The 27,782-nt window shown below is 41.4% G+C and overlaps 2 protein-coding genes across 2 annotated transcripts; one reads left to right on the top strand and one right to left on the bottom strand.

Moving 5' to 3' along the window:
- Positions 1-868: 868 nt before the first annotated feature.
- On the bottom strand, positions 869-15,808 carry tmod2 (tropomodulin 2). Its single transcript, XM_019886522.1, has 10 exons — positions 15,686-15,808; positions 9,785-10,007; positions 9,526-9,682; positions 6,112-6,234; positions 5,777-5,851; positions 5,550-5,680; positions 5,363-5,470; positions 5,142-5,285; positions 4,593-4,737; positions 869-3,276 (listed from the first exon to the last, which is right to left on the bottom strand). Exons 2-10 carry the CDS (start codon positions 9,908-9,910, stop codon positions 3,245-3,247), a joined length of 1,041 nt encoding a protein of 346 aa, XP_019742081.1. The 5' UTR covers positions 9,911-10,007; positions 15,686-15,808; the 3' UTR covers positions 869-3,244.
- Positions 15,809-17,109: 1,301 nt separating this feature from the next.
- On the top strand, positions 17,110-25,313 carry leo1 (LEO1 homolog, Paf1/RNA polymerase II complex component). The gene is made up of 14 exons (XM_019886505.1): positions 17,110-17,215; positions 17,846-17,994; positions 18,189-18,487; positions 18,738-18,946; positions 19,603-19,707; positions 19,800-19,894; positions 20,047-20,195; positions 20,306-20,390; positions 21,412-21,506; positions 21,592-21,726; positions 22,883-23,018; positions 23,775-23,967; positions 24,482-24,579; positions 24,951-25,313. The coding sequence occupies exons 1-14, from the start codon at positions 17,158-17,160 to the stop codon at positions 25,116-25,118; spliced, it is 1,974 nt and encodes a 657-aa protein (XP_019742064.1). The 5' UTR covers positions 17,110-17,157; the 3' UTR covers positions 25,119-25,313.
- Positions 25,314-27,782: the final 2,469 nt, after the last annotated feature.

Genomic DNA, 27,782 nt, shown 5'->3' on the forward strand with positions numbered 1-27,782 from the left:
ATATATACACACATGTGCATATTAACTGGTTGGGTTCGATACCTCTAAGGTTAAGAACCACTGTTCTATAGTGAACGTCTCTCGGGAGGAAAAAGCTTAATGGCCATAACATCCAAAACATTGCGGCGATTTTGTTTTCAGAGGTTGAAGTGGCCATAGTTGGTGCTGTGTACAGTATGTGAATTTTGGTGGTAATTAATAGTCGTAGTTTTCTAACAATAAGCCACATGAAAGTTTTCTTGACACGCACATTGAGCGCGTTCGACTGTCGCCCAATGACCCTTGAACACTACCTTACAGCCACATTTACAAAATCTACAACTCCTAATCCAATTGGCCTCAATTGAGACACACAAGATACTGCTTTATACTTTTGAGTTTCCGCCTCCACAGTTATAGTGCGGTATGTGACAATGTTATGTGACCGTAGTGTTGTTTTCTAAATGTCCTTTTTAGTCCCTCTTCCCTCTTTTGTTAAACTTTGTGTGCCATTCAAGGCCATGTTCGATGACTGAGTGTGCTGTTTAGGGTTTACACATCAAACCAACACTTTTATCTGTTGACCTCTTGAATGATTTAGTTCTCTTTGTGATCTAGCAACCCAAGTCCTTCACCTCCACTCTGACAACAGCTCACCGCACCTCGCAGGCCCAGTGAAAGCCAATGAGGATGAAGTCATACATATGAATGACATCATCTCCCAGGCATATGCAAACAATCACCGAAACTGGATTTGACTAAAGGGTACAAAGGAACACCAGCAAGGACATCTCCCAAACCACAAGGCCCACCAAAAGACGTGCATGAAATGAATTCCTATCATTGCAAAGTGGTTATAAGTCTGAAAAGCAGAAAATAGCAAATAGACTGAATGTAAAAACATTTATTGTTGGAAGATATATTCAGCAGTGCGTTTCACCAGTCTTTTTTTTTCGTTTGTCTTTTATGTTCCGTCGGCACCTGTTATTTTTAACATAATGTACAAAAAAATTGCCACAGTAGTTGTGCAGCTCTGCGTTGAACACACATTTTGAGTGTATGCACATAGCATTTGAGATGCCGTTTCAAAATTCATATACATGAGTCACAGATAACCAAGAAAGCCCAACAAAGAAGCTGCGTATTAGCCGGCCACCTGTGTGTCTTCTGTGAAAAGGCAAGAGGATGTGAGCATGCTAAGAACCCAACATGACCCAGATGCAAATCATGTTGAAGGAATGTGGCATTTCAAGTTGAAAAAAATGTTGGTCAATAGAAACATTTAAGCAAGATGACATCCCAGAATTGAGATCCTGACACTAAAACAGTATTTATTTACAAGATTCAAGTAGCTCATTTAAGCCGTGTGAATTGCAGATTAGTGCACCTTGAGACATCTGTCTTGGGGCACACAGAATGTTAAGAAATGAATGGTATGTTCGTGGTAGAACTTGCTGAGTGTCAAGTGAAAGTGTGTGTGTGGTGGGGGGGGGGGTGTATCTTAGGCTGAAACTTTAATTCATACATTATACAGTGAACCCGCGCACGTTCGCAGTTCTGCATTTGCAAATTCATTCAAGTGTGGGTTTTGTGCTCAAGACAATCTTGGAATGTTGAAGTGAGTTGAGATGCTTCATTTTGGAGAAAAAAAAGTAGTATTTCATCATCATCATTTTGGTGCCCAGGAACAATTTTGAAGTGAATTCAGGAGCTTTGCTTTGACAATAGTCAATTATTTGCGTATGTTCTTGTGTGGGGGGACTCAAGACTATGGTGTTCACAGGCCGGTTCTAAAAATAGCTCACCTGTGATGGACATTGACATTTCCTTTTTTTGTTGTTGTTGTTGTTGTAGAAATGATCGTTGAAAAATGTGAATACTTGCAAATATTTAGAGAAATATAATTATAAATGTTGATGATAGAACTACTGTTGTGCCCAATGTTCTCACATTCCTTTTGACTTGACTTCAAGTGTTGCATGTTGATATTTAATCATTGTTCACTATTGTGAGAACTCTTAGCATGATCAGTGTCATCGCATCATGTAATCTGAGCAAACATGTTACTTCACAGGTTTTTATCACCGGTCGCCCTTTTTGCGCTTGTTGCTCAAAAAGATGGGCCATCCTGTTCAAGGAAATTGTGGGGAAGATTTCATGTCGTCATGTCACTCGCTTCCATTGATGTGTCACTTCATTGACCGTTTTAGCTACTAATTATAAACCGAAAAGAAAAAAAAGACATACACATGGAATGTTTCGCAAATTACACCATGAGAAAGAGACTATTTCAGCCAAAACCTAGTCTAATACAAACACATAACCCAAAATGAGACAAATTAAGCAATGCATGTGTTGGGTCTTTGGCATGGTTTAACATCCGAGTACAAATTTATGGCTTCTTCTGTTAAACCTTTTCACTACAGAATGACATTGATATCCTGTTCACTTTATTGTTCCAACTGCCATTTGTTGCAAGAGGAACGGGAAAACATAAATCGGTTAAAATATAACAATAGAGAGTTATAAAACATTATGCGGTGGTACGTTTAAGTGGGTACAGTATTTCACGAGAGGGGACGAGTAAGCATTCATTTATTAGACTGACTGCAGCACAAGGTCGGCACTGATTTACCTAAACAAGCTTTGCTCAAAAACACGCAGCAGCTGTGAGGTTTTACAAGATTGCGCCAATAAAAAGGAAAACAGAGCCTACATGTGCCTTCACTTGCGGTTACGACAAAGTTTGTACACAGTGACGGAGGGCAGCGTGGATTTGTAAGAGCTGTGGAGGGTTTTTTTAGGCAGGCGGTGGTCCTGCAGTGTGAGCTGCTTGTATGACCCTGGTGTTCCATGAGGTGATCCTGAACTTAAATGTTTATTTCGATTCCACGATGTAATGTTAACTGTTATTTCATGTGATATCATTATAAAAGAAGAAAAGTAAAAAGTCAGGACAGACTAGTTCCAAGGCTGAAACCAGGGAGCAGCTGAAATGGAAAGACTAAAAACTAACTCGATGTACACCTTCAACAACAGCATAAAAATAATAATAATAATAATGATAAACGCATATATAGGAGAGGAGGGCATTTCATTCCAGTTATTTCTCTTCTTCTCAGATGTATGTTTTTGCTGCGCCTTGCCCCCCCAGTTTGGCACAAGACTTGTTCCACACGAGATGAGATCAGGGCATTGGTGGAAATGATTCCACATGGCGAGATGAAGCGACATGATTGGCTGGGAGATGGGCAGGACTCCACTTCTACTGGTCCCCTTCCACTCGCCTCCTGCGAACTGCAGGGAAAGTAAAACTTCAAAAAAAATGTTCTTATTCGTCCTGCAAATGCTAAATGAAACAAAAACAAAAGATTACATGCTCAACTACAACTTGTTATGGTAACAATGTGTGAGTGAGCACGTGGTCAAAGTTCACACCCATTTCAAGAGCGTGGATTAGTAAGTACAGAACAAACTAAGCCGGCGCCACTCAATGCACTGAATGGTCCCATGAACACTGTGAAGAGAAGTCACTATTAACTTGCACTGAGCACACCCCATGCATCAGACCTGTGCTACTGCAGCTCTGACAACAGGAGGAACTAAAAGAGAGAGCAGATCATTGGTGCCTAGAAGTCAAGAACATCCTAAATCGTATCCAGAAACCAAAGGGAAAATTAATGTCAACAGGAATAGAAAGTAAAACTCAATGTGAATGTTGCGATATTGACTTATTGTATATTTTGTTCAAACATTATTGAACGGATGACACTTTTCAACAATATAATGTACAATGTTAGTGTATAGCTTGTATAAGTGTAATAACTCAATACACAGCCATTAATATCTAGACCAGGGTTGGGCAATTTGTAATAATTTTTTAAGCACTCTGAATTTAATTTGATTTTGATAAGAAAATGTTTTTTTCAAGTTTTAGTTATTTTGTTTGTTTCTGAGATTCACCTAGGGGTGTATTTACTTTTGTAGCCAGCAGTTAAGACAATAATGGCTGTATGTTATTTTGAGAGAACTGTAAATTTACACACTTATACAAATTTTACACTGACTACTTGACATTATAGTCAAGTGTCATTTCTTCAGTGCTGTCTTATTAAGAGATATACAGAATTAAAATATATACAGAAATGTGAGGGGTGCACATCACAGAATGTGCGGTCATGTATTACAAAGTATTGATCACAATTCCGTTTCAAGAGAGTACAAACACTTGCTTACGATCATTTTAGCAACATCTAAGACGCTCTATCCTGAATCTCCAAGAGTGGATAAAAATCGAGAAGAGCAAAGTGATGTGGAGGAATAAAAATAGAGACATCGTTTGCATGCTGGCGTGAGGACAAGCATTCTAAAAGCATATTATAGAAATGCGAAGAACTCTGTGGTGCTCGGCATTTCTTATTACTATTTAATTTTCACTTGCAATAAAGTTACAATTATTTTAAAACTTATCAAAGAAAGTAAGAATTTCTCCATGTACGTCACACTTATTTGTCATGGCATGATCCACCCCTCCTGACTTGTTATCATGAGGTGATTCTGCGCAGGTTGCAACAGGTTCTCAAGTGTTGTGCACATGCACGCTTGCGGCATACCTAGGTCATTGTTCTTGGTGATGGCGGCAGCAGCTCGAGAGCGAGGCCCCTGCTTGGTGAAGTGGTAGCCGAACTTCACGATGCTGTTGTTCTCCTCCAACATTTTAGCTATTTCCATTTCTACATTGGTACCCAGCTGTTGCCTCTGAAATACATTTCCAAGAGCTTAAAAGGTCTGCACATCGGACTAAGGTTCACTTTACAGAAGCCAGCATGACGTGGTTGGAATGACTCGTGGAAAATATGACAAGGAAGTAAATGTTTTGGAAGCTGCTGTTTTGCCAGTTGCCGTTTCCATTGTCAGGCATCTAAATAAGGCAAAGTTAAAATATTGTCGAGTACTTCAGCTAAAGCCAGCAAATCATTAGACAGAGCAGTTGGATGAATGAATGACAACTAAACTACGACAGGATAACATGCATAATCTAATGTGTTCCACTTTGGTATATTTGCTTGGCATTTATTCAGTTACAATGTAGTGTTGAAACATGACTGCAAAATATTCAGAGCTCCAAGATGCCACTGAAGATAGCGCTGACGTGTATTCACCTGGTTGTCTATCTTGATCTCCGTGAGCGTGTCATTATCTCGCAAGGAGTCAATCAGCGACTGCATTCCGGCGCTGGTGATGAAGTTGGATTCCAAGTTCAAACTTCGCAGTGTCTTGTTCTCCCTCAGCGTGTCGCTGAAGGCCTGGAAGGGCAACATTGAAAAAGGTGAACACAGAGCAGCTCTGTGCGATAATAGCCCGGATGACCAGCGTTCCTCACCACAGCAATGGGGTCGTTACTCCGTGTGGCTGCCATGCTGAACTTGGTTACGTGTGTGTTCTTCTCCATGGCCTTGGCAAAGTCTTTGAGAGTGGGGACGGGGATGTTCTGCAAAAAGGAAGTAGCAAACTTGTTGGATGATGGTTGTTCATCTTTAAAACTTGTTGATTCTGAGTGAGCGTTGCACCTTAATGTTGTTCAGGTTGACCTCAGTTAAGGAGGCATCGTTGCGCTTGATCCTGTCCAGTGTTTCTTCCACGTTCGTTGGATTGGGGGGCTCGTCGAACACAGGGTTCATCTTCTCCCCTTTAACCACATCTTGAGAAAAACAAACAGTGGATTATTTTACCCTCTAGTACTGCACCGAGTGAGTATCAATAGTGTTGTCATTATTATTATTATATTTTTACATACTGTTGTAGCCCTCTTTCGCTCCAGTTCCGTCATACGTCTGATTGCTGGTTACAAGCGTGTGAACACCCAAGATTGCTGCAAACAAAGGAAGGCATATGAGACTCTACATGCACAGACATGTAACCTAAAATAAAAGTATACTTGGAAGGCATTCTGGGGCTGGAGGTCTTGGAAGACAATGTGGTATGATTTGGACTAGTAGAACACAATATAAAATAAGAGTTACGAGTGTCAATGGGAGTGTGTGTTGCTGTGCTCGCAGAGGGAGACTCTGTGGGTGTTTTGGTCCTGGAGCCAGTACATTTAATGTAAAGAAGTACTGTAATGCAATTTACATGCAAGATCACAGAGTTCCGTATCCGTGGCACTGGACAGGGCCTCCTCCAATTCCGGGTCAAGGGTTGTGACATTCTCCTGTCGTGTTTCTACTGGTTTCTGTTTAGGAATAAATGCTTTGCCTGGGGAGAGAAAATTAAAAAGAGTTGAGGAAATGGCACGTAAACGAGGAGGTGATTCCATCCGACAACAGACAAGAAAATAAAATGAACAAATAAGGTGATACAAGCAGGTTCAAGTCAAAGTTTTATATGCGATGTCATTTTTCACCACCCTCTCACGACACTCTTCACCAGTAGAGGAGCTTAATCTTGATCATCTTTATTAATGTATTTACTTTATTTCACTCATAGGATGAATAAAGTATCTGAAAAGTATCCATCGAAATTATCTTTCTTATTTAGGTCTTATTTCATACTATTCACTATTGAACACATTTCCATGCTACACTTATGTACATAAAATTAATATAATGCAAATGAACAAAACATTCTCTACACTGTTATAATACTATCAATTGTATGTATTCATCAATCTATTTATCATTCCAGTTCAGTTTAAATCCGACCCTCCGAAACTCTTCCCTTGTGCTACTATAATGGCATTTGCATGACTTCATTGAAATCAATCAAAATCACGTTTGTTTTCAATTGCCTCCGACACACAGCATGAGTAACAGCAGCGGACTGAGACCGTCACCAACCGACTCCTTCCGGTGCTCTCAGCAACAATATGGCATCATATTGCAACACTTACAATGTGTTGTGCTTGACTGTAATGCACAGAAATCTCACAAACGGTTGCGAATTCATTCATTTAGGATCATTTCCGGTCATCAGAGACAATGTAATTGATAAGGCTCATTGGGCCGTTACCATTTAAAACGCCAAATAAAAAAGGTTGGGCTCCATGCTGTGTTCTTCTGCTATAACATTCCACACCACAATACTCAGTTGACCTGAACTAAGACTAACAGTCAGGCGAGCATGGTAGTGCCATGGTAACCACTCTGAGGGGGGAAAGGGAAGGAAGTCATGAACAAAAAGTCAACTGTAATCTTGACTGCGCTGCTGCTGTGTGACAGCCTGTGGATGCCAGCGCTACATGCCTGCAAGAAATAGGCGCTTCTAACTTTTTAAACTCCCTTTAAAGTCAGTCAAGCCAATCAAATTGCTCATACTGGTCCCTGGTGGGGGTTCTGGCACTTCCTGGAGCCAACAAAACAGTAAATACACTCATCAGGCTCCTTCCTGTGCCTGCTCATTTGAAGCAATAGAGACGTGGCAATCCCGAAAATGCCAGTTTCATGTACATCGTGGATTCAACTGTGAAACTGCCAAAGGAAACCACAAACACGATCCGCATCACAATGAATCCTAATGCTAGACAAGGGAAAAAAATTGGGGTATGTCTTCCAGTAGGTGAAGCAAATTATTGACATTGTATTGCCAGCTATTCGAGTTAAAATGTGTACAATGTTAATCGCTGCAAACAAACCTCAAACCTCTGAGATTGGAAATGGAATTGGGAATTGAAAACGCAAGAGAAGAAGAAGAACAAAAAAATGAATAGATTATAAAAGAATTACGTTAAATGGTGAAGGCCTAATATCCTTTGCAGTGGTTTCCGGGGCACGTAAGGAGGCTGTTTGTTTTAATTTATCAGCTGGGGTAAAACAAAGAAGGGGAAGGGAAACTGCAACATTCCACGTAATTACTGCAATGATTCAACTTTTCCATGTCGTCATAGGACTTGCACACATACACATATGGGACGCATTATAGCTAACTAGGCAGTGCGGGTTCAGCGTGGATGTCAAGATGTCAGCTGCACATTTCCTCTACATTAGCTGATAGAATATTTTAATCTACAATGCAATTCCTGTAGACTATGCTCGTTATTATGATACTACTGCGCTCGGGACGATAAATGGAACCGTGGAATCATGACTCTGTATGAGACGTTACTTTTTGTTGGACTGTTTTTGTGCTTTCTCCTGTCTTTGTTATTGATTTATTGTTTGTTGTTGTATGAATTATTTTTGCTCCATATACAGCACTTTGTATACAGCAGTGGTTGCTTTAAAGTGCTCTATAAATACAGTTGAATTGAGTTGAGGAACACTGTTACATAGTTTGCTGCCACTCCCTCTTCGGCTTGACTGTTTTCCCACTTTGGTGTCCTGTTAAACCTTTTAATTTATTCTACCGGGTGACTGAAATGAGGCAGAGTTTTGTTTATTTTTTAACCCCAAATTGCAGCTCTTTTAATTTGAAAATTACATTGTACTACATTGCGATGTCGATTTGAATTTGCCTAGTTACTCAGCCAGAGCAGGGTATTATATTACAGGTTATTATATCGAAGTTAATTGCCAGTACATGAATTCAAAATCTCACATTTCTATTTTTACATCTTTTTTTTAAGACCTTTTGAAACTACATCCACACTTGTGCATCTTGACAACATGTAGGGTGCAATAATCCTTTACCGAAGGCTCTTTGAACACAAACACTGCAGGAACCTATGAAGACGGAATATATAACAATATTCACAGGCATATATTAATATTCGTGCGGCTTACTGGGTCACTCAGTTTTGAAACTAATTGTTTGCGTCTGTGTTTCTGTATTCTACTACCCCCTGGTAGCCAAAGCTCCTACAGCAGAAGGAGCACAGTGTGGGGTTGTAACGGATGACTGGCATTTCCATTCATTTCAATAGGGAAATATGATTTGAGATACAACGGTTTTGACGAAACGAATCAAATTCTTGAGTCTAGATATCACTGGGCCAAAACCGACAATTTAGTGCAAAATACTGTTCATGGGTATACCGCTTTACATCCCTTCTGTCAGCTCACCCCACACACAATGGTGGTGTTCCCCCGCACTCCCGCCTTCATGTTGCATAAGAGGGCACAAGCATTAGTAATACTTGCACAGACAGCAGCAGAGTAATTACCGCTGTGTGTCTCAACTGCATTACTGCTACAGCCACAAACCCACGGATACACACCAGCCCTCCATCCCAGTTCACATGACAAATAACGCAATGGAGTTAACATCTCTCTCTTGATTTTTAATTTCAAGGTCATCGGGACAAGGTTGATGCCTCCAGAAGCAACTGTCACAGTTGTTTTCAGGGATTCGGAAATACTTACACTATGTGTATTACATATAAGTGTATTTTATACTGACACATTCTTAATATAAGATAAGATAATCTTTATTTGTCTCACAATGGGAGTAATTCCCAATTTTCAGCAGCAAAATTATGAAAGGGAGAAAGTAGAAGACAAAAAGTATATAAATATCATAAAATATAACATAAAAATATCATAACTGTGCTGCTTTTTTTCATCACCATACTGTACACCGAAAGAAGGATTCATGCTGCTCAGCTTCACGCACCTTTCTTCTCCCCTGTGAAGGGTACAATATCCTCTCTGTCCTTGTACTCCATGGCTTCCTTCTCCAGGTATTTGAGGAGGCGCTCTCTGTCAAACCTTCCCGTGGCTTGCTTTGTAGTTTGGTTCTTTTGACGTAAACCCGCCGGAAGAAGTGCATTCTGAGGGGGACCAATGACCAACATTAGTAGATGTGTGGATTAAAATACAATAAATGCTATATCAGCAATGGGCCCCTCCTCCAATTGTCACCGAGCTCCGACCTCTGGGTCCATCTCCTCCAGGGCCGTCTCCAGCTGTTTGAGCTCATCCACCGACAAATTGTTAAGGATCTCATCTTCATCCAGATCCTTGTACTTGTCCAGGTCCTTTTTGAATGACAACGTCATGATGCTCGCTGCTGCTTTCCCGACCACGCTGAACAATAGACTGCAGGCCCTCTTTCAATGTCTCCGTCTTGTCGCTCCACAGCAGAGAAAAGGCTACCTGAAGATGAAGAGAAAAAGGGCACATATACTGTAATAAAACTTCCTGTTTTTGTCAGACGGAATAGGAGGAAAATTTTTATGATTTTTGTTTGTTTGTTTTTTTGCCCAAGGTTCACTTATGACTGAGCACTCTGAATTCTGCCTAGCAACTCGTAGGACAATTGTGTGATGCGATCTGGAAAAAAAACGGTTAAATGATGCAACATTAAAAATATTTCAGTTATGACACCCATCCCTCCCATCCGTCTTCGATACCGTTTATTGGTATTGGGGTCAGAGGCGAGCTGAAGCCTATCCCAGCTGGCTTTGGATGAGAGGTGGGGTACACCTTGGACCGGTCGCTAGCTAATCACAGGGTAAATATAGACACAACTATTCACATCTACACCTACGGACTATTTACCGTCTTCAAAGTCAATGAACCTCACATGCGTGTTTTTGAATGTGGGAGACCTACACAAGCAGGGGTGACGAGGAAAGCTTGCAAGCTCTACACTGGATGGGCGAAGTGGAGATTTGAAACCCGAATCTCAGAACTGTGAAGCAGACGTGGAACTCATATGTCCGCTGTTCTACACAGATAAGACACGTTTCTAATAAATCGTTATCATTATCCAAACATCGCCATTTGAAGGGCCATTATTTCTGGAGTTATACTAGTAGTGCCTAGCCTAGACTCATATCTAAGTGGATTCCTCACTCTTTTATTAAAAAATGCCAGTAAATTTAATCAAGTCTTTTGTAAAACAGGCCAATGTTGAGCTCATCCTTGTGAAACAATAGTTGATCACAGCTGCCGGCGCTGCACATTTAAGCTTTGCAATGACGCAACACACACAGCTGGAACAAAGAAACAACATTCTCAGAACATCGACAGACAGACCACTCCTTTGAAGAAGCCTACCTCTCGTCCGGTGAACCCTACAGGCTAAAGTCTCTCTCTATTGTATCATATTTTATACCCTGACGCATAATCTTAAATCCATATGTGCTGTCACAGGAAGATTTGAACGAACAGAATGTGCGTGAATAATGAAAGCAGCATGGTGAAGACATTTCGGAATGAGAGCCTGTCCTGTGGGACTTGGTGATGAGACCTCAGTTTTCTGCTCACTCTCCCACGCCACAGTTGGAACGTAACATGACCTCATCATTTCCACACTCCCCTTAAGTGGTCCACATTTGACGTTAGCCCTAACCCCTCCCAAAAAGTATCAAGATATTTAACTCTAAACTTTCCTTCGTAGTTTTCTTGGACTATTTTATCGCACTAGAAAGAGAACATTAATCACGTCTTACTGCCTCTCGATTACATAAGACATGCCCCTCGACTTAAATAATTCAACATTGTAAACACTTTGGCAGCAGTTTAAAAAAAAATCCTCAACTGTGAGTTTGAGCAAAAGATTCTTTCAAAATTTCTGGCAGTTTCCCCAAAACTGCTCAAGTCAGGGATTTCTCCACTTGAGGAGTTTCCTGAACAAGCTGTCGCGATGTGCACTGTGCAGTTCCTCACCTCCACAATTCAACCTCTGTCCGTCTTGAACTTTTCCTCTCGCCTGCTCCATTAAACCACCACAACAAACACATTAGGGAGAAATGTTAAGAGTCACGGCAGGGGCATTTACCAACCAGTCTAAGCGCCAACAGATAAGGCTGAACTGAAAAGTCAACGCTGATGGCTTTACTCAACAGCAATAATACCACTCAAAATAATATTCACTCAAATGTGTCAACTTGCCACACAATGCTTATTGTATATGCAGTAGGACAGGGGTGCCCATTACGTCGATCGCGATCGACTGGTAGATCGCGGACTGTACCCAAGTCGATCGCGAGGGGTGTAGAGGAGAAAAAAAAACAACCATTTGTGTGTCTTTGTGCATGTTAGTAATATATATTTTTTGTGTGTTTATGTACACTGCACCCTAATCATCCTATCAGTCTCATTTTCACAAAAAGTATTTTAAAAAATTAAATAAAATAAAGCAGGTAAATCTTTAACCTACGATGGCGCGTGACCTGCATTACCGAAGTTGTTAGCACTCAGCAGTCTGCAATTGCAGCTTGTGATCAGCGCTGTTGCGCTACATCTTTAATCGTTATCATTATTCTCATTCAGAGTTTGTTTCGTGTACAATTCACCAAGGGCACGGGCAAAGAATAGGAATCTAGAGGGCCGGGGGAAGTACTTTAAAACGGTACGTGTGAGCTACGATAGTTAAGAGGCTGCAAAAGTGCGTCATATGCCTCCATGTCAGGCTGTTGCTCATCATGTCGTGCGTGTGTATGTGCGTAAACTGTAACGGGTCGATCGCAGAAGGTTGGTTGATCGAAAAGTCGATCTTCGGTCCAAAAAGTTTGGGCACCCCTGCAGTAGGACAGGTGTTTGAATATTAACATTTATAATGATACAATATTTGTAGCTCATAATTTTCAGACCAATAAAGTTAAATGGGATAATTTTCCTGCATCGGATGTTCTCTCATGGCACAGTAATGGGCCACAACATCATGGATGGGGATCACTGCTTTAGACTGTTTCACAAAGTGATACAGTTAATGAGTCCACGGTGGGGTTTAATGGTATTCCGATCTGGCTTGCATTTGCACTGCAGGATGTGCAGGTGTAGAGCTTTGAGCTAAAATCAATAACTGTTTGTGAATTAATCGTCAAAATCACAGTATTATGAGTGCTGGATGCTTTAGTCCACTCACGGTAGTGTTGTCAAAATTATCCCCATTCATACGGCTCTACAAAATAGACTGAAAACGCTGTAATGCGCATACCTAAACTGCATTTACCCAGATCACCTGTTTGTCCACCAGATTTTGTTCATCTTTTTGCGAAGAAACGCATCAACTTTGCATTAATGAGATTCAAGATTTAGGATTCACTCATATGAATGGACTGCCAAAATGCCAATTTTTGTTTCCTTTTTCGGTTAAAAAGGGAGCACAAAAATGTCACATCTGAAAAAAGTGGCATTGATGCACCCCTACGCAAAAAATGTCAGTTACTACATGCTGAAAAGCACATTGGGGTAAAAGTGTGATGATATTTCTATTCAGGATTTGGATAAAGTGCAGGATAAGACAGCCAGGATGAACACAAGTCACACACATGTAATGCTCTTATGACAAGATGAGCTTGAAATAATACCATTCAGGATATTATCCTCTTTTCTCAAACAGCAACCACAAAGTCCGAGTAAAATAGAAAAATCTTAGTGCATGCAGACAGCGATAATGGATGAACGGTGAAGACGCCGCAACAAGAGGACCCATGAGTCCAGTCTGATTAATTCCATTCTCCTTCTCATCTCTGCTAATCCTACGACACAAACAGTACCGTAAGCCAATAATACTGCAAACCTGTCGACACAACTCAATTTGTCACCTTGGCCTTCCTGACACTGACCTTACCCGCACTAATTGGCACTTAAATGTGTCTATTATTAGGAGAGGGCACAGTAGAGCGATGAAATAATATAACAAATCTGTAGATCGAGATCCAACGACTACGTGTGTGTGTGTGTGTGTGTGTGTGTGTGTGTGTGTGTGTGTGTGTGTGTGTGTGTGTGTTTAGTTGGAGATACATCAGAGAGATGAACAGGAAGTTTGCTTTAGTCCCTTGTTATAGTAGACCGCCCTAACATAAGACTATAGTTAGAATTGCCCAGCTTCCTCATCCCACACGTTGCTCTTATTATATTCCCACAATGTCTCTGTCTTGTTCATCCTCCACTACACTGCACAGATAGCACGCAAATACATAAAGTCTAACTCGGCCAAACACAGAGGTGAAAAGACTGCTATCTGAAGTGTGTCTTCCCCGAAATAAAAATTTACAAATTAAAATAATAGGCTTTCCTAAAAAAAATGACTAGGCAGGAAGTGTGGTGTTCCTCAAAATAACAAAACATGATCGCATATCCCCTATCAAGATGCACACTCAAGACACATACTACTTTATTACTGTACTATGTATATAATAAGAGAAGCTTTTAAGGAACTCCTGGTCTTTCAGCTTGGCCAAGACTAAAAATGAAAGCATAAGAATAACAAGTTCTATCAGAGAGACCACTTTAGAATAAACCACATCTTGACAGAAGGACTTCCAAATTCGAATGATCTGACCTCAAAGTAGTACAATTTGAAGTCGATTTACAAAAGTCACACAACAACCTTAAGATGGAACTGTCATTGTGCCTACGACAAGCCAAGGATTAATGTCTCTTCTGTTCTGACAATTCTGTGAGACCTCTGGGTTAAAGAAAGTTTAGTTTATGATTAATGGTAATGATCTGTTCTTTAAGTCTTAATATGTAGCAGTTCACTTATTTTTACAATCGTACAGCAGTCAAAAATCTGACGTATAAAGAATTTTTTGTGCAACAAAAAAGGGCGAAGCAAAATCTTTGCCTGTGCTGTGTATATTTTTCCGAACAGTCTAATGTTACTACCACAAGTTTTACATGGGGTCCTTCTAGTGGTATGCAAGAGACTCCCTGATTTAATGGTTAAACTGTGCATTGTTACTGTGGCTTAAACATTTGCTTATATCTGGATTGTTCAATAACGTTTTGTTATATTTAAATTTTAAGTGTAATAAATGTGCGTTGAATCTTTTAAGACTGCTTGTTTTCAGACATGTATTTAACTGTTTTGGGTTACACTGTGCACAACATTTCTGAGCAGGTTGCTTTCTCTTTATGCAACCAAATCCTATCTGCAGAGCCTGTTTATCTGCAATACAACACTGCATCGGGTAGGTGTGGCAGACGGGAGGTTTCACTCCGAATGTCATGTCAGCGTGCGGACTCCATGCAGGTACAAACAGCAGCTAACTCACAGCTTGTAAGATGATAAGCTGAAAGCTCACTTTCCCTGAGCAACCATGCACCATAACATAAGGGCCACACCCTGCATTCATCATGACGACCAGACAGATAACACCGAGAGTGAACTAAGATGTAGAATGTGAACAGAAAAGTGTACATGGATTCCGGAACACAGCGATATGATTTTGCAACTTATTAGTGACTGGATGTGGTATTTTACACTTCGTTCGCCCTTCCGTGCTCTCAATGATGATGGGAGTCACCCTTAATCACTGAAACTATAGGACTACTGACGTGTTACTGCGTTTGCCTGAAACTGAAATTTAATCAGATCCCTGGAACCGACCAATAATAAATATTAAACGATTTAGCAAGTTAACTAGATGGAGCATTTCTGCCAGGTATAATAACCGAATGTTCTTGTATTGTGAGCAACAGCACGCCCAAATGACTGGCAACACGTAAATTGTCTTCTGTGGAGAAGTTTCCGTAAATGCAACCGAAAGAATTTCATTCATCGCCTACGTTTAGCTCGTCATGACATGTTTATTATGACAGTCTTACCGACAATTACAATCCGTCACAATCTACATTACCTTGGAATAAACAACTCTGCAGTTATACGGAGACTATTTTATTCCCTGAAAGTTGGCATGTGATAGAAATAGCCTGACAGCAGCCAGCTAGCAGGCTAACATTTGCTTCAACGGTGCTAATGATTGAAGCTAGCTCATCCAGCTCGAGGGCACACCTTCAAGCGGCAGTTTGTGTCACATTACTCCGATTATTCCCGCAAATTCAGCGACAAACACACGCATTCGCGCCGGTCTTACCTGGGGAAAATGAAACGAGGTGGAGTGATGAGCGGACTTCCTTGTGAGGACGGTGTCTTGATTTCTAGACTCAGCCCAAGGGTGGAACAACAGGGAAAAGAGAGTGCCGCAGGTTTACTGACTGACGTACGATTCACCCAATAGACACCGCAGTTACATGTGTTTTAACCAATGTTTGGAAAGATCCCGCCCCTTAAAGGGGGGAAAAAACTGAAAGTCGGGTGGAACTGAGCTGAATGAAATAACAGAATGACTTCTGTATTTAGCGCTTTATAAAATATTCATGGAATGGTGGACGGCTCACAGTGCAGAGGTGCAGGGTTCGAATCCTTACTATGTGGAGTTTGCATGTTATGTCTATGTCTATGTGTGCCCTGCGATTGGCTGTCAACCGTTCAGGGTGTACCCCTCCTACTACCCGAAGACCGCGGATCAGATAATGGATGGATGGATGGATGGATGGATGGATGGATGGATGGATGGATGAATGGATAGTCCCTACTTCAGTCAACTAGTAAACAACCATACCTCGATAGTCAACAAATGTGCTGCACTAATAACACTATGAGGCCCAATTAATAGGCATGTGACATTCTTGTTGATAAAAACATTGAAGTCCCTGATTCTTGTTGATAAAAACATTGAAGTCCCTGTCAAGTCAAGTCAACTTTATTGTCAAATGTGCTCTATGTGCAACATACAGCACAGATGAAATTTCTTTCCTCTCAACCACAGGAGGGAGAGGAGCCGTTGCGGGTACCCGCACCGCCATCAACAGAACAGTTAACATAAAATGACAAAATAATACAACACAACACATAAAACAGTGTGAGAATGTACTGGTATCCTATGTGTCCTAACAAGCAGGACAACTTTGGCCTTGTACTAGAAAAACGACATATTACTACTAGTGAGGCAACACAAGTTGACAACATGTTCTACTAGTAACATCATAACATTTTATTAGTAAACTGGCGCTTCACTGTACTCGTAACATGTGGTTGTCAACGAGTGCACGGGTTTACCTTATTTGTAACAAATAGTCCTACTTTCATGCCAAAGTTCCCCTACAACCGGTGCAGCAATGTCATACACAATGAGCGCACTTGTATTATTAGGATGTCGAATAAATGCTCAAAAGGCATCATTAGCACCACATTATTTAACTAGTAGTGTGCCAAAATTTCAGAAATGTCATACAGTCGTGCAAAGAAAAGTTGCCAACAATATGGCAGACCGACTATTGAACTAAATTGTAAATTACTAGTGAGGGTAAAGCCTAGTACAGGAACAACCTAAAGTTGGATACTGTATGAAGAACATCCATTCCCTGCGTTTTACCGCCCCCACGTGTTGTTTTGAACTCACTTCAGCAGGGTGTCGTCTCCAGCGTGACCCTGGAAGTTGAATCTTTCCTCTGAAAGTCTTCACAAATACTTCCGGTAGGTCACATTTCATACAGTTTTAGAAAAATGGCGGATATGGATGAATTGTTCGGGAGTGATGGAGAGAGCGACAATGACCAACGAGGTATGGAGCTGTTTTACATCTGCTACTTATAAAACGTGAGAAAGCTCACCCAGTGAAAGATTTATTTTTGCCCGGCTAATAATAACAGCAGTGATTGTTAGCACTTCTGGGAACACTTTAACAACATGGGCTGCAATAAGCTAAGATGAAAAAATATACAATTTTCCTAGCCATTAGTCTCTCACATTTAGCGTTAGCCTACATTCAGCACACTACAATTGTTTATGAAATTTGGCGTTGCTTAAATTGAATGCAAGAAGTCATGCTCATTGAGGCTGTCATATGAGTTTAATTTCCTAATACTTTATTTGATCTACATAAACGTTAAGTGCTAGTTTTCTTCTGTAGTAACTCAACCAGCAGCAGTAGCTCACCTGTGCATTGGAACAGTTAATCTTGCTGCGGACAAAAAAAGGTAACTTACTTTTAGAGAAATGCGAGCCTGCTTCCTGTCGGGGTGTCCTTGATCAAGGCACAGGAGAGTGAAGTTTTGTGAATTTGCCATTGTTGGATTACAATGACTATGATAAACATCAAAAGTAAATGACTGACTCCTCCTAATCCAGTAATTACTGTTGGATATCATTTGAATATGCAGGTGTGCCTAATGTTATGACCGATGTTCTACAGAATCTGCTTCAGGCTCTGGATCTGACTCTGAGCAAGAGCAACCTCGTTCTGCCAGTAATGTATCTGGCAGTGGCAGTGACAGTGAGAGAGAACGAGATGATGATGACGAAGAGGAAGGCCATGAAGGTGGAAAACCCAGTATGAATAAAGTGCGTACCTTTGTTTGACAGTTGACTAGAGTGGGTCTCAGAAATAATTGCATACTTAACTAACATTGTAAAAGACGAGTGCTAATCAAAAACTAGCTTGAAGAAAGTTCGGGGCTTATATTTATAGGTAATTCTTGCTGTATCGCGGCTCAATTCTCCATGACAGGAGTCCTTGTACATACTTTTATTCCTAGGAACTGTTCGGAGACGACAGTGAGGAAGAAGAGCACAGTCAACACAGTGGCAGCGGACGCAGCGACAACCAGTCTGAGCGGTCGGGCAATCAGTCTGACGCCAGCGTGCACTCGGATCAGGCTGAGAATGAACACTCCGATGCAGAGCAGCACAGCGGCTCAGAGCGTGGCCATCGAGACGACGAAGAGGACGAGGAAGATGGAGGCCGCCGGTCAGATGGCGGAAGCCCGGCAGGCAGTGGCATGTCGGGAGGGGGAAGTCCGCGCTCTGAGAGGGGCAGTGTCCGCTCTGACAGAAGGTCAGCAGCTCATGGACTCTCAGGAGATGTTCTGTCTTTACATAAATAGCCCTATTGTGCTTTAATTGACAGAAATGGTTTCGTTACCTTTTTGCCTGCAAACAAAGAATTTTAATCACAGAAACATCATGCTAAATCAACAATTTGTGATGTTATGACTTTTGAGAGTGATTCTGATCTTTGTAAAACCTCTTCATTTCGACCGGTGTAGCTAATAATGTGGGTGGATCTTCATTTTATTCTGTTTAAGCATTCACACCGACCTCGGAACCCCGCGATCGGGTGGGGGAACCCCTCACTCTGACGGAGAAGGGTCAGGCCGTGAGAACCATTCAGATGACGAGAAGTGGGAAGGTGGGGCTAAGAGTGACCAATCAGAGGACGAAGAGGAGAAGCGGCAATACTCGGATGAAGAAAGAGAGAACTCTGACGATGAAGGGCCCAGGAACACAAAGTCTGGTAGGAGTTTCATGTGAATTTGGCATGTTTTGGCCGGCTACAAACCCACGCTAATCGCCAGATGAAGGGGAATGTAACACATTTGAGTTTTTGTCACTGCTGTTTCTGTTTTGTTGCTATACAAAAAAGCAGTGTGCTTTTTTTTCCGATATGAGTTTTGTTTTTTTCCCCACAATATCGTGAGTTCTTGAACAATATCATGAGCTTGTTTTATTTTGCCCACATCCCCACAATATCATCCAAATTATCATATCATGAGGTTCATATCATTATATCAAGACGTTTGGATTTTGTTACATCCCTATGTGATGTGACTGTGAGCTTGTGTTTCTTCAAGGCAAGCAAAAAACTACACCAGATACTGTGTTTACAAGACAATTTACATGTTTAGAAGAGTTACCAGAATTATAATCAAGACGATGTGACCTCATGTTAGTAACACTGAGACAGCTAATCATTGTTACCTCTCATTCACAAATCTTTATCGTTATTTTAGATGCAGAAACGGAAGATGCTTTTCAAAGTAGTCACTAAGACACTGATAAAGAAAATGTTGACTGACTTTCATTTCCCATTAGTTCGAATGACAAGCTCTTCCACTCTCTGATACCGATCCTGCTGTGTCTTACCTTAAATTGTTGTTTTGTATTTTGCAGAATCTCCAAAAGGAAGCGATAGTGAAGATGAATTCATCCATAGGAGAGCCAAAGCAAAAGCCGCTTCAGATTCCGACTCTGACAGTGACATTGGTGCAAATGAGAGTAAGAGAACCCCGATGAGTGTTCACCCTTCGCAGCTCATATTTTTTCCCTGTCAGAGGATAAAAGATTGTTCATTCTGTGCTCACACGCAGACAAGAAGTCTGTAGCAGATGACCTGTTCGGCGAGGCTGATGACATCTCTTCTGACAGTGATGCAGAAAAGCCTCCCACCCCGGGACAGCCCATGGTATCCACCTAAACTTTTTCATTACCGTCTCTGTCATCTTTAATGAGAATGACCACTCTGTTTTGCCCTCAGAGCGTCTGGCTAAGACTCGTTTCGCTAATCCCTTTTATCATGGCTCAGTGAAGCGGAGTTTGATGAGCTTTTCTCTTTAGGATACAGAAGATGGTTTGGAAGGGGAGCAGGCAGAGGAGGAGCCTGTGCCTGAGACTCGTATCGAAGTCGAGATCCCCAAAGTCAGCACCGACCTTGGCTCTGACCTTTACTTTGTTAAGCTGCCCAACTTTCTCTCTGTGGAGCCCAGGTTAGGGCCAATTAAACTTAATAGACACACGTTGTACTCACGCTAACTTAAAATATCCAGTATAACTTCTGAATGTTGAATCAAAGTTCATTTGAATTCCCCCTTTGTAGACCTTTTGACCCACAGTACTATGAGGATGAATTTGAGGATGAGGAAATGCTGGATGAAGAAGGACGCACCAGGCTGAAGTTGAAGGTGTGTATTGTCTACTCTAGCTAATTGCTGGAACACAATTAGCTGTGGTCAGTCATTGCAGCAATAACTGAAATTAAGTGTTTGCAATCACTTCTGATGAGTCTCCTGCATTGCTGTGGAGGAATTTTGGCCATCTCTTCTTCATTGGATTGTTGTAACTTTGTCATCATATTGGAGAATTTTCCACTGTGAACTGCAATTAAGGTCATACTGCAGCATCTCAGTTGAATCAAATTTTGATCTGGCCCTCACAAACCTTTATTTTTGGCTTGTTTGAGCCACTCGGATGTGGACTTGGTGTTGTATGTCATATTGTTCTCCTGTTGCATAACCTAAGAGCATTTGAGCCCGAAGGCATTTTCTATTAGACACTGCAGAATGGACGTGATGCACGCATCTTTTCTGCATTTGGGCTAGGATGGCGTGCTAACAGTTGAATGCATAGCAATAACATTGATAGCATCAAACTTGGTATAACAGTGGTCTCAAACTGGCAAACCAGGGGCCATTTGCAGTCCGCAAAAGGATATTTTGCGGCCGCCTACTTGACATCAAAGTTTAAAGTTAGTGTAGCTGGCTCCTTTTTTGCCGTCTCATTGCTGTGCGTGTTTTCTTCTTTTTTTAATCACCTATGGGCTAGTATAGCTCAGGCTCATGACAGCTTTCGGTGAAACGTAATTCTCACCATGTTCGACTGTAGGCATAATGTTGTTAGCAAATGCTGTGTTATTTTCATGCTATATATAACAGGCCACACACACTTTCCAATGAATAGTTTAGTCAGCCCGGCCAACTAAACACAATGTAACATTGAAAACTCACATTATATCTGAATTGGGCACTTGAACCCATTGTGTAAATCCAGCCAATTTGGTTTCTCATGTGAGCATCTATTGGATATATATTAATGTAAAAGTGTAACTTGGTAGATTTGAAAAGAGCCTTGAAGTCATCTAAATTTAGACTTGATGCTGTAAAATTGACTCAACTCTAGCTGACAATAAATCATTTCCTTTCCCAGGTGGAGAACACCATTCGGTGGCGTGTCAAGCGTGACGAGGAAGGAAACGAAACACGTGAAAGCAACGCGCGCATCGTCAAATGGTCCGATGGGAGGTACGTTCTAATTGTCAACCTCTTCCTTCGTCTGATTGCAGGCCCCTCTCAACTCTCTGCGCTTTTGCTCTTGCTTGTGCTGCAGCATGTCTCTCCACTTGGGGAATGAAGTGTTTGACGTTTACAAAGCACCTCTCCAGGGAGACCACAACCACCTGTTCATCCGTCAGGGTACTGGGTTGCAGGGACAGGCCGTGTTCAAAACCAAGCTCACATTCAGGTACTCGCATCCCCTTCTCTAGGCTATCAATGATAAATAAAGGCCTTGAAAATACGCTACTTAGGGTTCCTCTGCTATCTAATGCTCTAAATAATAAGACACAAGTTGAATCTATTTCCAAGCACCAAGAAGAAGCTTCTATTCACGCTTCACTGAGAAATTTGTTCCAAATCCTTGAATGAGTTTATACGAGCTGCCCAGGTCTGTGTAATCCTCTCAGCTGCCACTTGTCCACCTGGATGTTCTGTTTACTCAAACCCATGGGACTAGTAGGATGCCATCCAAAGCCGATTGAATGCATAACAGTGCTGTACTCTGCCAGATTAGATTTTGCCTTTTGTTTTTTGGGGGCAAAGAATGCATGTTGACATCAGCGTGAAATTCATTCGCTTTGTGAGAATGAAAGTGTAACCTTCCAATTTTCTGGTCCATTTACAGGCCCTATTCTTTTCTTTTGGCCACTCAAACTGTTTGCCTGAATATGAACAGTGCATCGCTACACAGCGCTAAGGCATTTCGATGAATAACTTGATAACAATGGCAAAGAGCAGTTAACAGGACACTCAACAATGCATTACAATGACGGACTGGCAACTCTGCATTCTGTAAATGACGTCACTCGCTGGAGAGTGCCGGTCAAAAGCGTTTTCGTTGTTCAGGGCTTTGCTATGGGTCTAACTATGAACCTGGATGGATTGCATTTAAAAAAACGAATGAAAGTATGCTTGAAATAGTTTTAGCCCGAAGTATTACTCAAAAATGGTTGGCCAAGTTTACTTCACAACTGCGCTATTTTTGATTGCCACCACCAGAGGTGCCGTGGATTCACAACTTGCTATCTAAAAAAGTTAAGATCTCATAAAAGATATTGTTAATTTTTTCCCTTAATGGATCAAGGAGATTTTGTGTACTAATTGCTGCCTTAACACTTAATTCTCAAAGGAGGCATGCAATTTTTACACAATTTTAAACAAGTGCATGGTCAGTTTTGCCAAATTAGCCACCTTTAACTGATATTTAGTGGCTTTTCTGAATTCTTCAGAAACTATATTTCCCAAGAATGATGTGCAACAAATCTGCGATAAAGGTGATGTTTGAACGATACCGGAGTTTTCTGTGTTTTAATCTTATGCCATGCGTCCATTTTCTTCACCAGGCCTCACTCCACCGACAGCGCCACACACAGGAAGATGACCTTGTCTCTGGCTGACCGTTGTTCAAAGACACAGAAGATCCGCATCCTCCCGATGGCTGGACGAGATCCAGAGTCGCATCGTAATGAAATGATTAAGGTGATTCACATTCTGTTCCGTTGATGTTTTGAGAATGCTCAACACCACTAGAAAAAAAAAAACATCCAAATGGCTAGTGGTGTTGAGTATACGCACATCCCAGCTGCTTACACATAAAGACACATTGTGGCACGCTTACATAATAATGTTGGACTGTGGTCAGCGACACTGACATTCTGTTTATGTATGTGCAGCCAACCCAAACAAAGGACGCTGCTGATCACGTCCATCATACACAAAACCAAGGACTTGAGCAAGCTGCCTCTCATTGTCATGGCTTTATTGTTAGACTAATACCATTTGAACCTTTTCAGAAAAAAAAGTACAACAAACAAGAAGTGTCCGGTTGCCTCCATTCGAGCTATGCATATTACCCTGATGATGACCTGTATGAGCATCTGAACAGACAAAGAAAACCACCATTTTTAGCAAGCACTTTTGTTATTTGTTACTGATATTGTCACGGTAACTTAAAAATTACTTGGACAATTACGCTATTAGGCTAACGATATCCAAAGCTAAACATGGCGCTTTACGCTCATATATTTCACTCACAGATGTGCCGCAGCACAGTCGCTGGGAATCACCTAGCTATGTTGTTAGACTACGAAATGATGTAATATGATAAGTATTATTGCCATTGAGTGTCAACTCATCAGCACCAATTCCATGTTGGGTCCATAGTAACCCATTAACAGTGACGTAATACATTTGAAAAGATTCTATTTAGCTTCCAATTGGTGTCCGTCAATGTAGAAAGAGGAGGAGCGCCTGCGAGCGTCTATCCGCAGAGAGTCGCAGCAGAGGAGAATGAGGGAGAAGCAGCATCAGAGAGGCCTGAGCAGTAGCTACCTGGAGCCCGATCGCTACGATGACGAAGAAGAGGGGGAGGAGTCCATTAGCTTGGCAGCCATCAAGGGCAAATACAAAGGAGGAGGCGGCCTGAGAGGTGAGCACTAATCATTGGTGGGAGGTAAAAAAGTGATAGTAAGTAAAGTGATTTTTTTTTTAACCTTGGCGGATGACGGTGTGATGTAACTGGAGAGAGGTTAAGTCAACAGCAGTTGAATTCTTTGATTGACATCTTGAGGTCTTATAAGGCAGAAAAACAGGGACATCAGCGACATGGATGACTGTAAACCACGGAGCGTTCAGAACAATGACACAAAAGATTGAGAGAAGCTATTCTGTATCCATGGTCTTATTTTAAAGAATTTTATGATGTTGCCAGCTACAAGAATGCCTTGCGCCAATCTAAACACCATAAGTGTATGGTTTTGGAAAAAAAAGTCTCCTCTGAATAAAATATACAGGTATGGTGTGTTATTTTCAGTTGTCTATGTAATTTAGCTTTTTTTTTTTGTTGGTTCATGTCAATGTCAAACTCTTCTTATTTTTTTTAAATTTAAGAATAGTGTTTTTATAGAGTCACCCACTGTTGTGCTCTGTCTCACTCAATCCAGAGGAACGAGCAAGAATCTACTCATCAGACAGCGATGAAGGCTCAGACGACGACAAGGCACAGAGGCTGATGAAGGCCAAAAAGCTGGACAGTGACGAGGTGAGTGTCATATGCCACTCTGCACACAGGTGGCAGTGTGGTGCCAAAGCTGAAAATCCAAATTTTCCACAGGCCTGCATGAGAGTAAGGGGAAAAAAACAAAACAAGCAACAAAAAAAAAAAACAAGCGAGAGAAAAAGTGCCAACTCATGTTTTCCATCTGCAGGAAATGTGCAACTACTAGTTAACGGTGAAAGTATTCAACGTCTGCCCTGTTTTTGATTTATTTACCATAGGTGCATAAACCAAACTTGGGTAAAATATAAATAAGATGTAATTAATGAAATAGTTGTGCATCATAATTTAGGCCGAATGCTTCAGTTCAATTCATTGTGGCACACCTAATGGGAATGTGTATTTGTTTATTGCAGGAGGGTGAGGGGTCAGGCAAACGAAAGGCCGAGGATGATGAGGAAATGGCTACAAAGAAGGCCAAGAAATACGTAATCAGTGATGAAGAAGATGAAGAGCAGGAGGAGGAGGAGGAGGGGGGAGAAGTGGAGGAGGAAGAAGACGACGACGACGACGATGATGAATAAAACTTTTTTTTTTTTAATACATTTTCTTTCACCGATCATCAGTCTACGGGCCCACATGGCTGACGAACAGTCATACATTTTTTTTTTGTGTATTTTTTTAAGGAGAATTTTGTGTAGGTGTGTACAATTGTGTGATTGCTCGATTATATTGTGTACAGCCCAAGTGAGAAATAAACAGTTGACTTGTGTAACTCAGCATTCCCAAGGCCTTTTCCTACATGTGTAATAATAATAATATTGATGAGGTGTCGGAGTCCATAGTTAGGAGAAGATCATTGGTCACTTTAGCAAATGCCGTTTTAGTAGAATGGTGGGTCTTAATCACTGACTGAAACAGTTCAAATTGTTTGTGAGCGGCCATGTAGCCATTCAGCTGTTGTGCTCTGCCTTTTTTAAGAATTTTCGCAATATACTTGAGATTTGAAACAGGTCTATAGTTACAGAAACTCTGGCTCGAGATTTGGTCACTTAAGAAGGGGTCGAATAAGAGCAGTCTTCAACACTGCTGTTACAGTGCCAGAGGATAGTGATGAATTAATAATATTTAAGATGAACGGTCCTAAGATCGTAAACAGATCTTTAATGAGTTTGCCAGGAAGCAGGTTGACCACATGAGTTGTCTGTTTTGTTGCACTGAACAGTTTTGTAAGACTTTCAAGAGATACTTATTACCCCCTTAGCATCGTTAATCGCAGAATCTGGCGGTTTTTGGGACGGTGCCACCCTAACACGCACGAATAAGCAACACATACAAATGTTCTCAAGTACATGATGCATCCCTTTCAGTAGGTCTCAGTGCCGCCTGGCATGTTGCAGCTCGACATGGTACAACATGAGACATTCTGACAATTTGGCCTACATACTGTACTGTGAAAAAACATGAAAACCATCACTTCACAATCAACCTTAACATGTGTTTCCTGTGTTTCTATACAAATAAATAAAAAGGAAATCTTCCACAACACTGTACCATGGTCTTTAATTTTGGCCCTAGCCTGAACTGGTTGGCAAACACTAACAGGTGTACTCCACCACTTGCCAATAGTCAGCTGATATACACTCCAGTAATGACGACAAGCACCCTGACTACCAAAACCGGTAAAACACTATGTGATGAGGCAAGAGTAGCATAAAATGCCTGCAGTCTCCCTCCAGACAACCTGGTCTTTGTGCTATACACACGCACACACACACAGGCACACACACTCATACATACACAACCACATTGGCGCCCACACACAACTTTGAGACCTCCTGAGTGCTGTTCGCTCAGTTAACACTTCAAGATTGTATCTACAAAGGAGCTCATTGGGTTTCCTGAAAATGCTGAGCATTTGTAATAAAGCTGTCAGGGTAGTCTATAAAAAAGGCGAATGGTTCAGGGCAAATTGTTCCTAATCGTTGACAGCAAATTAAATTTTAGGCCTGCCTGTGTCTTCTCTGTGCATTTGATTGCAAGTGGGTTGAAACCTGAGCATTTTTTCCATATCCTTGACATCCAGCTTAAGGCCAACGTACTAGTATGTGCTTTATCCTCACTAGTAAGACAATTCAGCACACTAGTAGAATGATTGTACCTTACGAGTGAAGGTTTTTCCACTACTAGTGCCTCATGTGCCATATTAGAGTGTAATTAAACCTTACAAGTAAATTACTGTGCTGCACAAGTAACGCTACGAGGAACAACAAGTAGCAATGTGTCATGCAACAGTAGCCTCTTGAATCATGCGAGTAGTCCCAAAATGCCCCCTGGTAGTTTTCCATAAAGCTGTTTGAGCATTTATTCGATATCCTTGATATCCAGCTTAAGGTTCATCTACTGTACTAGTAGACTCTTTGTCCTCAACTGTAGGACAATTCGGATAGAACAGCTACCACTTGTAGAATGATTGTGGCATACTAGTTATGCTTGCACTACCTCAGACTGCAGTGGGTTATGTAAACCCCGTTCCACACAGCATTGCGAAGGGAAGGGAGGTGGTGGGTAAAAGGCAGTGAAGGGGGGCTAGCGCTCCACTGTCAGTACAGATGGTGAATGAGGTAGAGGGGAGGGCTGCAGCATTTTGCCCTCGCTTTACCCCCCCGCTCATTTTTCTCTCCGTATCACTACTTCCGTCTTCCCACAGGCCCGTGGAAAGCTCGACTGGCTATGTTACATAATCTTTTCTGCAAAGGAAGACAGTTTGTTTTCTATGCTGTAGGTACCCCGTAGGTACAACAGCGATTTAGACATCGTGACTGGCTGGCTGGCTGGCTGTGACACCAGGTGATCCTTCAACGACTGTAAATACACATTTGTTTCCACTCTTTTTTCCCCCTCTCTCTGCACCACAGTGTGAGCGCGAGTGTAGGGAAAGCTGTTGAGCATTTATTCCGTATCCTTGATATCCATCCACTTTATTCTCCTTGTTTTCAATAGTAAGACAATTACACACTCTTGTAGAACGACTGTGTCTTACTCGTAACATTTATTTTTTTTACTACTGCAGGGGTGTCAATCTCATTTTTGTCAGGCCGCTTTGAAGTTGTGATGCACCTCAGTGGGCCATTATGACTGTGAAGCCATATACCTGTAAATGTACTGTATGATCGCCTCGTAATATCACATATACTGTATATGAGTACACAACAAGTTGATGGAAAACTAGTTTTGAAGCCAGTAAA

Source organism: Hippocampus comes, unplaced genomic scaffold (genome assembly GCF_001891065.2).
Source record: "Hippocampus comes isolate QL1 unplaced genomic scaffold, H_comes_QL1_v1.1 scaffold261, whole genome shotgun sequence".
NCBI classification, from domain to species: domain Eukaryota; kingdom Metazoa; phylum Chordata; class Actinopteri; order Syngnathiformes; family Syngnathidae; genus Hippocampus; species Hippocampus comes.

What these genes read in the sequence shown, in the direction of transcription:
- tmod2 (XM_019886522.1), bottom strand. Translation starts at nt 9,910, where the DNA reads ATGACGTTGTCATTCAAAAAGGACCTGGACAAGTACAAGGATCTGGAT. An exon ending in CTTCACAGGGGAGAAGAAAG is followed by an intron (nt 6,235 to 9,525) that starts GTGCGTGAAGCT and finishes TTCTCTCCCCAG; the next exon opens with GCAAAGCATTTATTCCTAAA. An exon ending in GTAACGACCCCATTGCTGTG is followed by an intron (nt 5,286 to 5,362) that starts GTGAGGAACGCT and finishes TTGCCCTTCCAG; the next exon opens with GCCTTCAGCGACACGCTGAG.
- leo1 (XM_019886505.1), top strand. Translation starts at nt 17,158, where the DNA reads ATGGCGGATATGGATGAATTGTTCGGGAGTGATGGAGAGAGCGACAAT. An exon ending in GCCCAGGAACACAAAGTCTG is followed by an intron (nt 18,947 to 19,602) that starts GTAGGAGTTTCA and finishes TGTATTTTGCAG; the next exon opens with AATCTCCAAAAGGAAGCGAT. An exon ending in TGACATTGGTGCAAATGAGA is followed by an intron (nt 19,708 to 19,799) that starts GTAAGAGAACCC and finishes GCTCACACGCAG; the next exon opens with ACAAGAAGTCTGTAGCAGAT.